This window comes from Cucurbita maxima, unplaced genomic scaffold (assembly GCF_002738345.1).
Source record: "Cucurbita maxima cultivar Rimu unplaced genomic scaffold, Cmax_1.0 Cma_Scf00004, whole genome shotgun sequence".
Taxonomy (NCBI): domain Eukaryota; kingdom Viridiplantae; phylum Streptophyta; class Magnoliopsida; order Cucurbitales; family Cucurbitaceae; genus Cucurbita; species Cucurbita maxima.
This window is the reverse complement of record NW_019272020.1, coordinates 2841720-2854537: the sequence shown is the minus strand read 5'-3', so window position 1 is coordinate 2854537 and position 12818 is coordinate 2841720. Positions and strand designations below refer to the sequence as shown.

General features: G+C 40.1%; 5 protein-coding genes across 5 annotated transcripts; 2 read left to right on the top strand and 3 right to left on the bottom strand.

Annotated features, from left to right (window-relative positions):
• Positions 1–202: 202 nt before the first annotated feature.
• LOC111478122 (phytosulfokines-like) lies at positions 203–747 on the top strand. Its single transcript, XM_023122233.1, has 2 exons — positions 203–353; positions 499–747. The coding sequence occupies exons 1-2, from the start codon at positions 231–233 to the stop codon at positions 631–633; spliced, it is 258 nt and encodes an 85-aa protein (XP_022978001.1). The 5' UTR covers positions 203–230; the 3' UTR covers positions 634–747.
• A 1502-nt stretch (positions 748–2249) lies between these two features.
• Positions 2250–3458, bottom strand: LOC111477641 (protein PHLOEM PROTEIN 2-LIKE A10-like). Its single transcript, XM_023121506.1, has one exon. The coding sequence runs from the start codon at positions 3456–3458 to the stop codon at positions 2250–2252; it is 1209 nt and encodes a 402-aa protein (XP_022977274.1).
• A 1334-nt stretch (positions 3459–4792) lies between these two features.
• Positions 4793–7479, top strand: LOC111477944 (ACT domain-containing protein ACR1-like). The gene is made up of 7 exons (XM_023121951.1): positions 4793–5271; positions 5371–5416; positions 5497–5611; positions 5860–5927; positions 6014–6646; positions 6778–6882; positions 6959–7479. The coding sequence occupies exons 1-7, from the start codon at positions 5195–5197 to the stop codon at positions 7343–7345; spliced, it is 1431 nt and encodes a 476-aa protein (XP_022977719.1). The 5' UTR covers positions 4793–5194; the 3' UTR covers positions 7346–7479.
• Positions 7480–7567: 88 nt separating this feature from the next.
• On the bottom strand, positions 7568–11378 carry LOC111477943. The gene is made up of 3 exons (XM_023121950.1): positions 10698–11378; positions 10200–10387; positions 7568–8429 (listed from the first exon to the last, which is right to left on the bottom strand). The coding sequence occupies exons 1-3, from the start codon at positions 11341–11343 to the stop codon at positions 7764–7766; spliced, it is 1500 nt and encodes a 499-aa protein (XP_022977718.1). The 5' UTR covers positions 11344–11378; the 3' UTR covers positions 7568–7763.
• Positions 11379–11840: 462 nt separating this feature from the next.
• On the bottom strand, positions 11841–12317 carry LOC111477640. Its single transcript, XM_023121505.1, has one exon. The coding sequence runs from the start codon at positions 12315–12317 to the stop codon at positions 11841–11843; it is 477 nt and encodes a 158-aa protein (XP_022977273.1).
• Between the last annotated feature and the right edge of the window lie 501 nt (positions 12318–12818).

Below are 12818 nucleotides of genomic sequence, written 5' to 3'. Positions count from 1 at the left end.
CGCGAGAGTCGGTAAATGCAAACACATGTAATTGCGCTTGTGTATCGTAAATTTATTCCTTTTATATTTATGGTCGACCATCTTGGGCTGCTTATACAAAGTCGAAGCAGCAGCTTCTCAGGTTCACACGCATGTCCGATTCTTCTTTGATTTCTTTTATATACCATTTCTTTCATTACTTTCTCTTTATCCTTTAATTTCCAACCCTTTCCTTACTTTCAAATCCACTAATGCCTTCTAAATTCTTCTCTTTCCGCTGCCTTATCTTTCTCCTCCTCCTCCTCCTCTGCAACAGGCTACCACCAGCTCATGCTGCCCGCCCTGCTCCCGTCTTTGCATCACTGCCCACTCAGGTTTGTTATCGTAATCTATTCGCTTCAGTGTTATTGTTCTACCAAGAGTAAGAACAAAGTGTTGGGTCATATTTTTCTCCAACTAAATTGTATTCATTTGTACATCTTGTTGATATTGAGATGGTTGTTTATTTGGGTTTTGTAGGGATTGGATGAGAACCAAACTGATAGCGAGAATATGGATGAGAAGTGCAGTGGAGTAAGCGAAGAAGAGTGTTTGATCAGACGAACTCTAGCTGCTCACTTAGATTACGTCTATACTCAAAAGCATACCCCGTAATTTCAACACCTTTTCATTCTAATTTCTTCCTTTTATGTATCTACAAACTTCCATTCATGCCACTTATATATCTATTGAATTAGCTTCACTGGGTCTCAATGAAAGAAAAAAACAGAGCATTTTTAGATGATCCCAGACAGGACAAATTAATGAAATTGATTATGATTCTGAACATGAGCATCTGACTTTTCTGCACACTTCACAACAAATTGAATCGGTGGGGTATTACAAATAAAAATAAACCACATGTTTTTAAAGTTGGATAGATATTCAGCTCCATTGGTTGGAAGCAACATGCTAGATTTAGCCCTCTTGTAACCAATTACTAGCGTTGGACACCAACAACATGAAGGCCCCTCGACGACATAAAGTAAATAGTCCCTTGGGTACGCGCTTCAACTTTATGCGTTACATATCCAAATTCAAAGTGCATATGTGGATCAAAGTGGCCGCCCGGTGGTGCCTCCCACGCGCAGCTATGAAACATGGGGTAGAAGGAAAGGCAACTAGGGGGCCTATTTTGACTACTATTTAACGCTTTGTGACTGACCAAAACGGCTAATAGTACTTTGATTCATAAAGCTTCATTGTACCTTTTTCTTAGGCGTTTACATTTCAAATCGTTTCAAATATAGAAATATATTCAAAATCATTTGATTGAGACGTCACATAGTTTAATTTTAGTGGTGTGAATTATTAGACAATTGAAAGTTTCCAATATTCTTGTCAACATTTAAAAGCATAGAACATCGCTTCAAAATATGTTTTAAATGATAATCTCCGCTTATAATATGTTTTAAATTTTGCACGACTTCAATGACATTAAAATTTTAGATTAGAATTTTCAAAATAGTACCAGTCAAAATTCCAAAATAAAATGTTGACTTTCCGGCTAAAAAAATGAATGCTACTATGTTCATTATTTTGTATCTTCTTCCCTCTATGATATAACTTAACAATAGATGCTTCCACCCAAGTCTTTCATAATAGAACAAAATAAACATTAAATAAAGACAAAGGTACTTTGGAAAAGATGGTTAGATTTGATCAAATTGGGAATTGGTTATTACATGGTTTCTTGAAATCATCGGTTACATTGACCTACTAATTTAATGCATGTCGGTTCGTACACAAAGTACGTTGGAAAAGATGGTTTTGAAGTACTAAATAAGAATTTAATACAATCCTTTGTCAGCTCTCAACATGGTCAATTTCGGCCTAATATCTACTTTGGGAATACTTATATTGGAATTTGTAACTCAGACTCTTCCAAATCAATTTTATTATTTTAATCTGATTTTGGCACGGTTTAATAAAACATTTGATCAATAATAGCGTTGGAGAGTTGAGTATAATATATTTCATTATGGAATGGGATGAAGATGTTAATTTACAGTAATAAGAAGAACAAAAACAAAATTAAAGGTAAATGTGAAAAAGGATTGAAAACATATATAAACTTCAAGTTGGGAACTTGAGTGTTAAAAATACACTTAAATCCAATCCGACAATGGAAGTTGCATAATTGAACACTATGTACAGATAATTCGAGAAATGAAAAGGCATCCCCAGAGATAAAACATTTTCCTGGAATTTCAGGCAAAAAAAGAAAAAAACTAAAATGCGAGCAAGAACCAGGAGGTGTTGTCAAGAACGTTGAAGCACAAGGAAAGACAAATGGTGGCAATTACAGAGGTTTTTGCGGCTACGTACCTCACCATCTCCAGTCCTCTCTCCATCACTTCTTCATTCACTATGTCCACACATCGCTTCATTCCTTCGTATATTTTCTCCAACAACACCTCGAAGAACGACCTCACCATTTCAAACGTCATTCTCCCCGTCAAGTTCACTATCACTTTCCTGTTCTTCGCCACTCCCAAGCTGGATGCCCACCCTCCATTTCTGGGCCGTTTCCCAAGCTGGCTTCTGGGCTTCACGCCCAATTCCTTGTCCTCGAACTCTTCCACCTTTTTCCCTGCTGCTGCTGCTGCTGCTGCTGGGCCTGCTTCCATGGCCCAGTTCCCCTGCCCCGACAGCACTTGGTGGGAGGTTCTGATTAGAGTCTTCACTGCGCCGTTGGAAAGGGAGACCAACAACTCCCTCATTTCCCTTTCGTGTTTCGGGTTTGTGAGTCCCGAGAATATTCTATCGAAACTGTTGATTTCCATCGTCTTCTCCAGATAAACCGAGACCGCCGAGCTCACGAATATTCGAATTAACTCGCCGATTAATTCCCTGCATTTCTCATCGCATGCCACCCCCAGCCATCTCCCCAAACGATCCTCCAAACTACTCCTCCATTTACTCGTCTCATCTATAGAGAATAGCCCCATCACCAAATTCCGAGCGAAACTCCCAACCACCACAGAAACGAATCCAGACCCAGATTCACTGCACAGCTTCGTCATAATTTTGTCAGTAAAATCACTCGTTTTCTCCTCACCGCCGCCTTTCTGCCGGGAGTACTGATCGTAACCTCGCAAAACCCCCAAAGTTAGCGCCTGAGAGAGACGCGTGAGGGAAGTGGAGATCTCATCAGATCGGGCGAGTTTAGAGATTTGGTTCAAACTATGGGGGAGTTCATCATTATCAGAATGAATAAACTCCTTAAAATCCTTAGAAATAGTGGCGACACAGTGGGCGGAATCAGAAAATGCAGCAGCGGCAGAAGACAGCGCCGCAAAGAATCTGGAAATCTTAGCCCTCTTTCGAGCAATTGAAGGGAAGTGATAGAGTCTGTAAGCAGTGTAGCCGGTAAATCCAAGAGCCGCCATTACAAACATCCAATTACTCCTACGAACAGCTTTCAAATTCTCATCCATATCCCTCGTCGTATATTACGGGGGAACCCCCCCCCCAAAAAAAAAAAAAAAATCCCCAATTCAATCCATTGGAGTGGCAGGTTGTGTCAGGAAGGGAAGAAGGGAGTGGATGAAGAAACAGAGCAGAATTGGGAGAGGCCAAAGAAGGCGTTAAGCTTAAGACTACGAAGAAAAGAAAACATATCCAGAAGTGTAGAGGTGGCCGTGTGACGTGACAAGTTGACCTGGTAATGGATAATATCAGCAAAGAGGCAAAAACAAAAAAGGAGGACAGAGAATGCAGTTACATTTAGAGAGAGGAGCGAAGTGGGCGAGCACCGCCCTTCCCTATGAGGAAAAAAGAGGGATTCCTTCGTTATGGATATTAATTATGGCAGTATGGTGCCACGTGGAAGTATGGGCTTGGGTGGCGATGGGCCAAGCCTAGTGGGCCTCAGATCGCGACTTATCTTCTACTACTACGACTATTTACTCGATCCTTCTCTTCTGACATTTCGTTTTTATGACATCTACTTCTTTTCATTTATTCAAATTAAATAATACCGCCATTATTATACCTATTATTATTATTATTATTATTATGGGAACTCTTTGTTTTATCTTTACCACCGATTTCTTTTTTTATTTTTTTATTTTTACTTTTTATGGTGAAAGGAAGATGCTCCTTACAAAAATGTCCAAATCGGAAGGATTGGGCCTGAAGCCCACCCAAGGCCCAGAAAACGCTATAAATAATGCCCACTTCAAGAAGTGTTTTTAAAGTCTAAAAAATATATTTAATAATACTTTCAAATTTTTAATAGTATTTCAAAAATACATGAGTTCCACGGGTACCTTCAATTTCTGTAAAATAATTTTATTTTAAAATTTGTTTATCTACCAACACCTCATAGCTTGTCTATGATTTAATTTAACGTTTATAAAAGTATTAACGAGGTTTGTTTTTGGTTTGAAATGGAAAGGTATTTAAAAATATTGTTTAGATGGATGATGGAGTTTGACCTCCAAATTTCCAATCTTGAAGAGGCGGCGAAGCGTAGAGACAGACACAGATTGGTAAGAACGAAGGGCAGATCCGATAAAACCACGCCAGCACCAGCACCAGCACCAGCACCAGCTTCCAATTATTTGGATTTGGATTCAGATTCATCCAAATTCAAAACCCCGAATGACGTGCTTTACTTTCCAGCCGTCGGATAGCTTAGCCTGGAAGCCAACTCCGGATTCAAAGAACAGAAAAAACAAGATTCAAGATGGATCCCCACTTGCAATGCACAAAACAACTCACACCCTCTCTCTCTCTCTCTTTCTTCCCCTTTTTTCATTTTCGTTTTTCTTTTCCGTGATGAACAGGTGGTGGTGACGTTTTCGTATGGGCAGCCGCCGCAATTGGACACCATGGAAACCACCTACTTCCGCCACGCGTTAGCCGACGTGGCAACCCGCCGTTTAAAGTACTTCTTCACGTTTTCAATCTTCTTTCTCACCTTATCAAACAAACTCAAAACCAAAACCATAAACCATGACGTGTCGCCCAATGCATCTATCTTTTATACACACACACACATACAGATATATATATAGACAGGGACAAAAAGAAGAGAGAGTTCATTTTAATTATACAAAACAGAGAGTAGGTTAATTCTGTTTTCTTATCATAGCAGTCAACAATCCCATCTTCTTCTTCTTCCTTGTTCTGTTCATTCGGTTTTCATTGAAAAAGAAAGAAAAGATATATGATGGAAACTGTGTATCAACCTTATTGCGTGGATCCCCAGTTGGAATTACTAATTGAAAGAATTTACCCTCCCAGGTTTGTTTCTAAACAACAATATATACATCAAGTTTTCAGCTTTATTCATTCTTTTTGGTTTAATTCCTCTTGGGATTGGGGTTTTTTTCCATTTTGCAGAGTTTGCATAGACAATGACACCTTTCCGGATTGCACCCTTCTCAAGGTTCCGTCCCTATCTTCAAACTTTATGCTTTCAATTTCATGATTTTTTTGTTGATGAGAGTATTGATTTTTATTTGACAGGTTGACAGTGCAAACAAACATGGAATTCTACTTGAGATGGTGCAGGTTTTGACGGATCTCGACCTTGTTATTTCCAAGTCTTACATTTCTTCCGACGGTGGATGGTTCATGGACGGTCCGTTCCCACCCATATCATACTTGTTTAAGTTTTAATTGGGTGTTTAAATTATGTTTAAGAAAATCATGTTCAAGATGAATGGAATCTGACTTGTCGGATAAGAACCTCTCTTATACTATTGTTAATATCTTCGAGGAAGGAGACTCGAAATTTCCAAATTGTGATATCTTTTTGTACAGAGTTTAGTGGTTATAATGGAAGCTGATTTGTAATGGTTGTTTATGTGCATACGTATGGTGCTGCAGTTTTCCACGTGACAGATCAGTTTGGGAATAAACTCACCGATGAAGGTCTCATCCATTACATTCAGCAGGTCTCTGTTTATGTACATACGTATGGTGCTTCTTTGACCTCATGAACTTTCCTCTAATGTGTACTCAAACTATTACGCAATTACAGGCATTGTGTGCTAGTAGGAGAGAAGGGTCGTCAAGAACGGCAAGAATGTGCAATATGGGGAAGAAGGGGTTGTCATCAGAGCACACGGCGGCGGAAATCACCGGAACTGATAGGCCAGGTTTGTTGTCGGAGATATTCGCGGTGCTGGTTGAGTTGGGGTGCAACGTCACCGCTGCTGTGGCATGGACCCACCACAAAAGTGCAGCCTCCATTATCTATATGGAAGAAGGTTTGAATGGTGGATCCATAAAGGATCCAATGCGGCTGGCCCATGTGCAGGAGCAACTTGAGAACGTGGTTGACGCCCATAATGGAGAGGGAGAAACAAGCAACGTGAGGCTGACTGCTCCATCGGCCGGACGGACCCACACCGAGCGGCGGCTCCATCAGTTGATGTATGCCAACGGCGATTACAAGCTGTGTCGTTGTCGCGATGATAGTGAAATATGTAAAAAGGGTTGCACTCGAACGCATGTAAGGATAGAGAGCTGCAAGGACAAGGGATATTCAATTATCAATATCAAGAGTAGGGACCGTCCGAAGCTGTTGTTTGATACGATTTGTGCTCTTACCGAATTGCAGTACGTGGTGTTTCATGCTGCAGTGAGTTCGAATGGGACTATAGCTGATCAGGTACCCATTTGTTTTTTGCAAATTCATGTGCCATTTCCTGTCCAAGTTGGCTTTTGTTTTGGTCCAAAATTTGTCAAGTTGTGTGTCTAGTGGCGCTGACGCAGCCTTGTCTTTTGTGTTTAACATGGCAGGAGTATTTTATTCGACATAAAGGTGGCTGCATCTTAGATTCAGAGAGTGAAAAGAGTAGGGTTTTACAGGGTCTTGTTGCAGCCATAGAGAGAAGGGTTTCACATGTATGTATCATCATCTTAAAGTTAGCTCCTTTAACTTTTCCATTTATCATTAACAAAATGGACTTCTACTTTACAGGGATTGAGGCTGGAACTCTGCGCTTTAAACCGAGTGGGATTATTATCAGACATCACGCGGGTATTCCGTGAGAACGGCTTGTCGATTTCAGCCATCGATGTTGGAACCAATGGCGAGAGAGCTGTTGGGTCCATTTATGTCACAGATGCGTCGAGACATGATGTGGACGTGGATCCACAGATGTTGGAGTTGGTGCTCAAGGAGATTGGAGGATCAGTTGCCATAGTTCAAAGGCCTTCAAATCGGGATGATCAAACCTCCTCTTCAAGAGTAGATCAGGGGACCAAAGTTACCAGAGTTGAAGATAAGCCAAAATTTTCATTAGGCAACTTGTTGTGGTCTCAACTTGAACGCCTTTCGAGTAACTTTGGCTCTATTAAATCATAGGGGGAGGGGATCTTAATGTTGGATGTACGTCTTGTAAATCATAAGGGAGGGGGTCCTAGTGGCAATAAAGATAGATTAGTTGTGAATAATCTGTTTCAGTAGATAGCATACGGTCCTTATTTCAATGATATTTGCAAAATGGAAAACAATCGACGCATATATATCACAACAGTACAACAACGGTCTTATAAATGAGCTCCACAAATTATAAACAAAAAATGATAGAAATTACGACGAAGCCATCCATTATTTGCATGTAAATGAATTTGAGTTTTACAAGTTTTTTTTTTTCCTATATACAGTGATCTTATAACAAAGTTTCCAAATGCATGCTTCATATCGAGAAAACACATGATATACATTGTTGAAGGGATAAAATTCTATGAAAATAAGCAGATTGAAGAGTTTTACGGAGTTGTCACATCGAATCAATGTCATCGACATTAAGCCAGTCACTTGATTCCTTGCGGGTGACTACCTGCCCCGATCCGACATGCTTAGTCTCTATGGTGTTGGTGTCCTTGTCTGAATCAGAAGTCCGGCTAAGCTGAACCCAATCTCGGGAATCTTTAGTTGAAGAGTCGGAGCCTGATGTACCCTTCTTATGATATGCCGTCACCTCCTGGTCATCGTCCTCAAGATCACTAAATGATACATCCTCGTCATTCCCAGCAGGAATGTTAGTTTCACCATCACCATCAATCTCAAGAGTTTCCTCTTTCAACCAATCATCTCCATCATCCACGTATATGTCATCAAAAACCTGGGAAGGACCAGAGTGGGAATGTTCAACACCGGTTTGCAAGGATATTTCCTCAATGACAGGCTTATCTACAACTTGAATTTCCACGTTCTTAATTGGATGCTTATCGGTCTCCACAACAGTAACCATTGAGGAAGGAGCTGCACTGTCATGGGATTTCAGTGATTCAGATTGATCTCTTGGTGGAACAGAGAGAAGCTCCTCATTGGATGAATCAGAAGATTCTTTTGAGCTAGTAGAGATATTTCTAGATATCTGAGGCTCCATCTGTCCCTTGGATCGTTGTTGTAATTCATGAAATTGTGCTCTGGCTTCTAGTATCTACAAATATGGTCAAACAAGTTTCAGAAAATTAGTTATGCAGGGTAGGGAACCGCAACTTAAGATTATTCCAGAAAGCTCTGATGGATATTTGGAAAATATTACTTGAATGATACCCAAACCAACAATTGACAGACTGATGCTTCCAAATAAGGAAATAAAACTACAAACAAAGCAAACATTTCAGCAGCATGGCCATCAGTTTCGTCTTTCAACTGAGAAAAATCAGCAAAATTAGGAGGCAGTCTCTTGGATGACGAGATAAACACAAACACAAGCTTCAAGTGATAGATAAAGCATTGAATAGATCCATTAAGAGTCTGCATCATATTGGTTAGTTCTCTCTGGATGGAGGGCAAACTTATGTTCCAAGGTGGCGGCGGGTTCCTTCTCCCTAACCTCTCTGTCAGATTCCGTCTATGATGAGCCTAGTTGCCAGGTTATTAAGCATATACATGGCCCAGCCACATATCACTTCAGGAGTAATTTTTGTTTGCGTTAAGGATTTTGTTGCATGTTTAGGAAACTATTTGGAAAAGGAAACAATTTTGAAATTACAGGAAAGAGGAATCATCCACATGCTCGGTTATGTATTTATGTCATTATATTGAGTTTTATTTATGTATTTGGTTAATTCATCGATGTAAACTGTCAACTCTCTTAGACTTGATGAAACTTGGTAGAGCTAAAATTCATTTTCTCAATTAAATGTGACCATAAGTTATCCCGTACACATCTCCAACATGTTCTCAATTAACTGACCATGACTAATCCCAGTAAATCAAGCATATAGAGCATGTCTTGTCAAACACACTTAAAAAGGACACTCTATCCAAATTAGAGTAATGATGCTTCCTCGAAGTCCCTGTCCAACAACCCTATCTGAATTTGTAGGTCCATCTCCCACCCACTTAATTTACACAGAAAAACGATAGGTTGGAGAGATTCTTGGTTTGCATTTCATCTCATACATGCAGGTGACTGGTACTTCAGGGTTATTGTGCATTCACTAACAGAAATTTCCATGTTACCATTATACTCCAGAACTCAAACTTTCCATATCATCCCTGTCTACCATATTAAACTAGAAATCATCCCCCAACTACATGTTCAGAAAATAATGAGCATTACTCATTACTTCATTGGGCCTTGGCAAGGATCAATATCTCCTTTTGGGGATCTATAACCAAAGATGTCAAAAGAATACTTTAAGGGAACCAAAGTTTACTAATCCAGAAGAACATTAAATAAAAGAGAGAAGAAAAATGTCCCATGCCATTCAAGAGGCTCGAGTCTCTACCAAAAGATGACAGTCTTTTTCCTCTACCTCACCTACTCAAACTATATAAAGTAATAACCGAATTACCTAGAGGGCCATACAGATCTCATGCACAAAATATTCCCTCCCCTCCCAATCACGTAACTATCTATAACCCTTTTCCATAAGGTGTTATAGTTAGGTTAAGGTGGTGGTTATCTTCTGACTCTTATTGTCTTAGGCATTCCCCTTTTTGTTTCTCCTCTCTTTTTTTTTTTCCCTCAATGAAAGCTAGTAGTGTATACAGACACACATACGATTGACAAATATCTTATACCAAAGCTAAAAAAAAAATTGTTTTTCTATGTAACAAACATCCAAAATTTTGATCCCTTAAAATAGAATATGGAATAAGTACATCTACTCAGCTAATTAAGTGGCATACACAGGAATAGTGCAAGGCCCAACGCAACTTTAAAGTAACGTATTTAATAAGAAAGCGCCCAACTTACTTGGGGTGTTGACAGAATTTCAGCATCATGCTTGCTAAGTCTAGTATGCAAGAGCACAAAGTAGATCTTCCAAAAGCAATCTTCACTCATGTAGTGAGGACAAAGCTCAATCCTCAAAGCAGCCAATCTTGGAACAAGATGCTCAACAGCTAAAGCATGTTCTTGCTGGGCATCAGATAACTCAAGATCTATAAACGAGTTATCGAATGAAAAAAAATTAGTTAGTCTAAAATTGATGTCGGTCTGCTGATTAATACATCTACACATGAAAGAGTGAGGTAGCTAAAAAGATTAGCGGGAAGTATAATTGCTGTAAAAAAGAATAAAAGAAGCTCGAGATATTCGGTCAGAAGCACATCTGTGATCGCTCAAAATTTCGATTAACTTACTAAGAATATTGACATAATACCATGCTGCGCGTCGAAGGTTTGTATCCAGGAAAATAGAAATATTCAATTTGTGCAATGGAGAAACTATCAGATAGAAAGCGAGAGCTACCGTCAGAATCGTCATCATAAGGAAGAGGAAAGTCCAACCAGGTCTCAGGATGCAGGACGATATTCCTCACAAATATCAGGACTTCCTCTGTTACACCAACCGCACTTCCCACATCATAATTCTCCAAAGAATCCTCCGATCCAAACTGAAGGAAATTGGAAGCAATCTTGGTGATCTCCGATACGGTCTTGGTGTTCGACAGCTTCGAGATCCCGGTCTTAAACTTCCCGCTGAATTCCGCGAAATCACTGCGAATTCCGGCAATTAGATCTTCTTCAGACAATCTAGGGTCAGATGGATTGTCGGCTGTTGACGTATCAATCGGTTCGTTAGGATTTGGATGAGAGATGTGAGAGTGAGAAGCAGAATGTTCAGGCGGAGGGGCGAGGAAAGAGGCGACACCCCAGAATTGGCGGGTTAGGGTATTTTTCAGCTCGGACAAATCCTCTTTGACGCCTCTGGCAGTGGGAGTTGAAGATGACGACGGCGACGGCGACGGCGAAGGAGAATCTGTCTGATGGTACTGGTTAGATACGGAATCAGATTTGAGCGGTGATTTAAGGTTGCCACCGGCATTCTCTTCGTCTTCTTCATCATCATCTTCGAGCTTCAATGAATTTGCAATGGATCTGGCCAGCCAGGACATGGTGTATACCAATGCAGAAGCTGAAGGCTCCGGAGTGAAAACGATCGTAGCTTGCAGAGTGGGAAGTGAAGGAGTTTCCTCAATTGGAGATTACTTCTAGTTCTGGGTGTTCAGTTTCTTCTTTCATCCAAACCCACCCATTTTGTCATTTAACTAGCAAAGTAGACTGAACAAAACCAGAGCCTGGGCCTAACACATGGCCCTAATTGGGCTTTGCAATTTGAAAGCCTCTCTTTCCAACCCAAATCAATAATCTCTCTTCTGGAATGCATATCTATTATATTAAATCGTTCACATGCTCAAAATTAGCTCGAGTGTCAAAGTATATATATTTTAGTTCATATTGCAAGCTTGAATTCGATTTGGTCATTAAATGTAAATTCAAAACCAACCTGCACAACCTACCCACGATCTCCACATGTTTGTTCCTTTGGTTACATTAATAAGTCTGGGACTTTAATCACATAAAAACAAACTAAAAAATATCATCAATAAATCTAAATTGCATCCAAAATGGCAAGACTTTCGGGGCTCAAAGCAGGGAAAGAGCACCAATTTTTGTTGAAGGGCGACAAGTTGAGCTCCAGAAAGCTCCCACCGTCCACCGCCTCGTCCAGCCTCACAGGCAAAGGCTGAAGCGTGGAGGCTTCCACGACGGCGACGTTCGAGACTGGACAGCGGGCGATATCAAGCGGTGGTGGCGCCATCTTTTGGAGGCGTGGAGATCGAAGCTCAGCCAAACCGGTGAGTTTCTGAACCAAATTCCGGAAGTTAAGTGGGTCCACTTTGTAGACCCTCGGCCGAGTCGGTGGCAGTGGCGCAATCGCCGGCTTCTTCCATGGCTTCGCCATCGGCTTTCGAACACCGTGAAGATTATTATTGGAATAACTAGATTGGTCCCTTTTCTGAGCCAAAAAGCACGAGGAGGAAGAAGAAGATGAGGAAGTATAAGCACAAAAGGCCTCCACACCCATTCCAAAACTATCAACAATCACTTTTTATCAAAATTCAACCGAGATAATGAGCAAACAGACAAAAAAAATGGCATTTATATAAACATTTTGAAACGCCCCAAAAACAGGGGCAGTTGAGTAACAAAACAGACTCAGAGATTCAAAGATCTCGCCTTTTTTTTTTTTCCAAATTGTCATCCAACGTAGGCGGGGGATATGGGCGCAAAAAACACACACATTAAAACAAAACAAAACAAAAAAAGTCAAACCCATTAGTTTGACTTCAAATTACTATTAAATATATCGAATAATTCCGAGATGGGCCCTCTGACAAAGCATTAATCTACGTGGGTTTCACAACGATTGAGCAAAATTCAACGAATTAAAATGAAAAAACAAGGATAATTTACGAAGGTGCTGCTGGAGAAGGCTTTAACACATGTAAGAAATACAAAGAAAATGAAATATTAATTTTTATTTCTATAGGAAATCATATTTATGATTCTTTAATAATATCCATAA

Coding starts and splice junctions, on each gene's coding strand:
- LOC111477944 (XM_023121951.1), top strand. CDS start 5,195: ATGATGGAAACTGTGTATCAACCTTATTGCGTGGATCCCCAGTTGGAA. Junction 5,928..6,013: donor TCATCCATTACATTCAGCAG/GTCTCTGTTTAT, acceptor ACGCAATTACAG/GCATTGTGTGCTAGTAGGAG. Junction 6,647..6,777: donor ATGGGACTATAGCTGATCAG/GTACCCATTTGT, acceptor TTAACATGGCAG/GAGTATTTTATTCGACATAA.
- LOC111477641 (XM_023121506.1), bottom strand. CDS start 3,458: ATGGATGAGAATTTGAAAGCTGTTCGTAGGAGTAATTGGATGTTTGTA.
- LOC111477943 (XM_023121950.1), bottom strand. CDS start 11,343: ATGTCCTGGCTGGCCAGATCCATTGCAAATTCATTGAAGCTCGAAGAT. Junction 10,388..10,697: donor TTATGATGACGATTCTGACG/GTAGCTCTCGCT, acceptor ACTCGTTTATAG/ATCTTGAGTTATCTGATGCC. Junction 8,430..10,199: donor AAATTCTGTCAACACCCCAA/GTAAGTTGGGCG, acceptor CCATATTTGTAG/ATACTAGAAGCCAGAGCACA.
- LOC111478122 (XM_023122233.1), top strand. CDS start 231: ATGCCTTCTAAATTCTTCTCTTTCCGCTGCCTTATCTTTCTCCTCCTC. Junction 354..498: donor TTGCATCACTGCCCACTCAG/GTTTGTTATCGT, acceptor TGGGTTTTGTAG/GGATTGGATGAGAACCAAAC.
- LOC111477640 (XM_023121505.1), bottom strand. CDS start 12,317: ATGGGTGTGGAGGCCTTTTGTGCTTATACTTCCTCATCTTCTTCTTCC.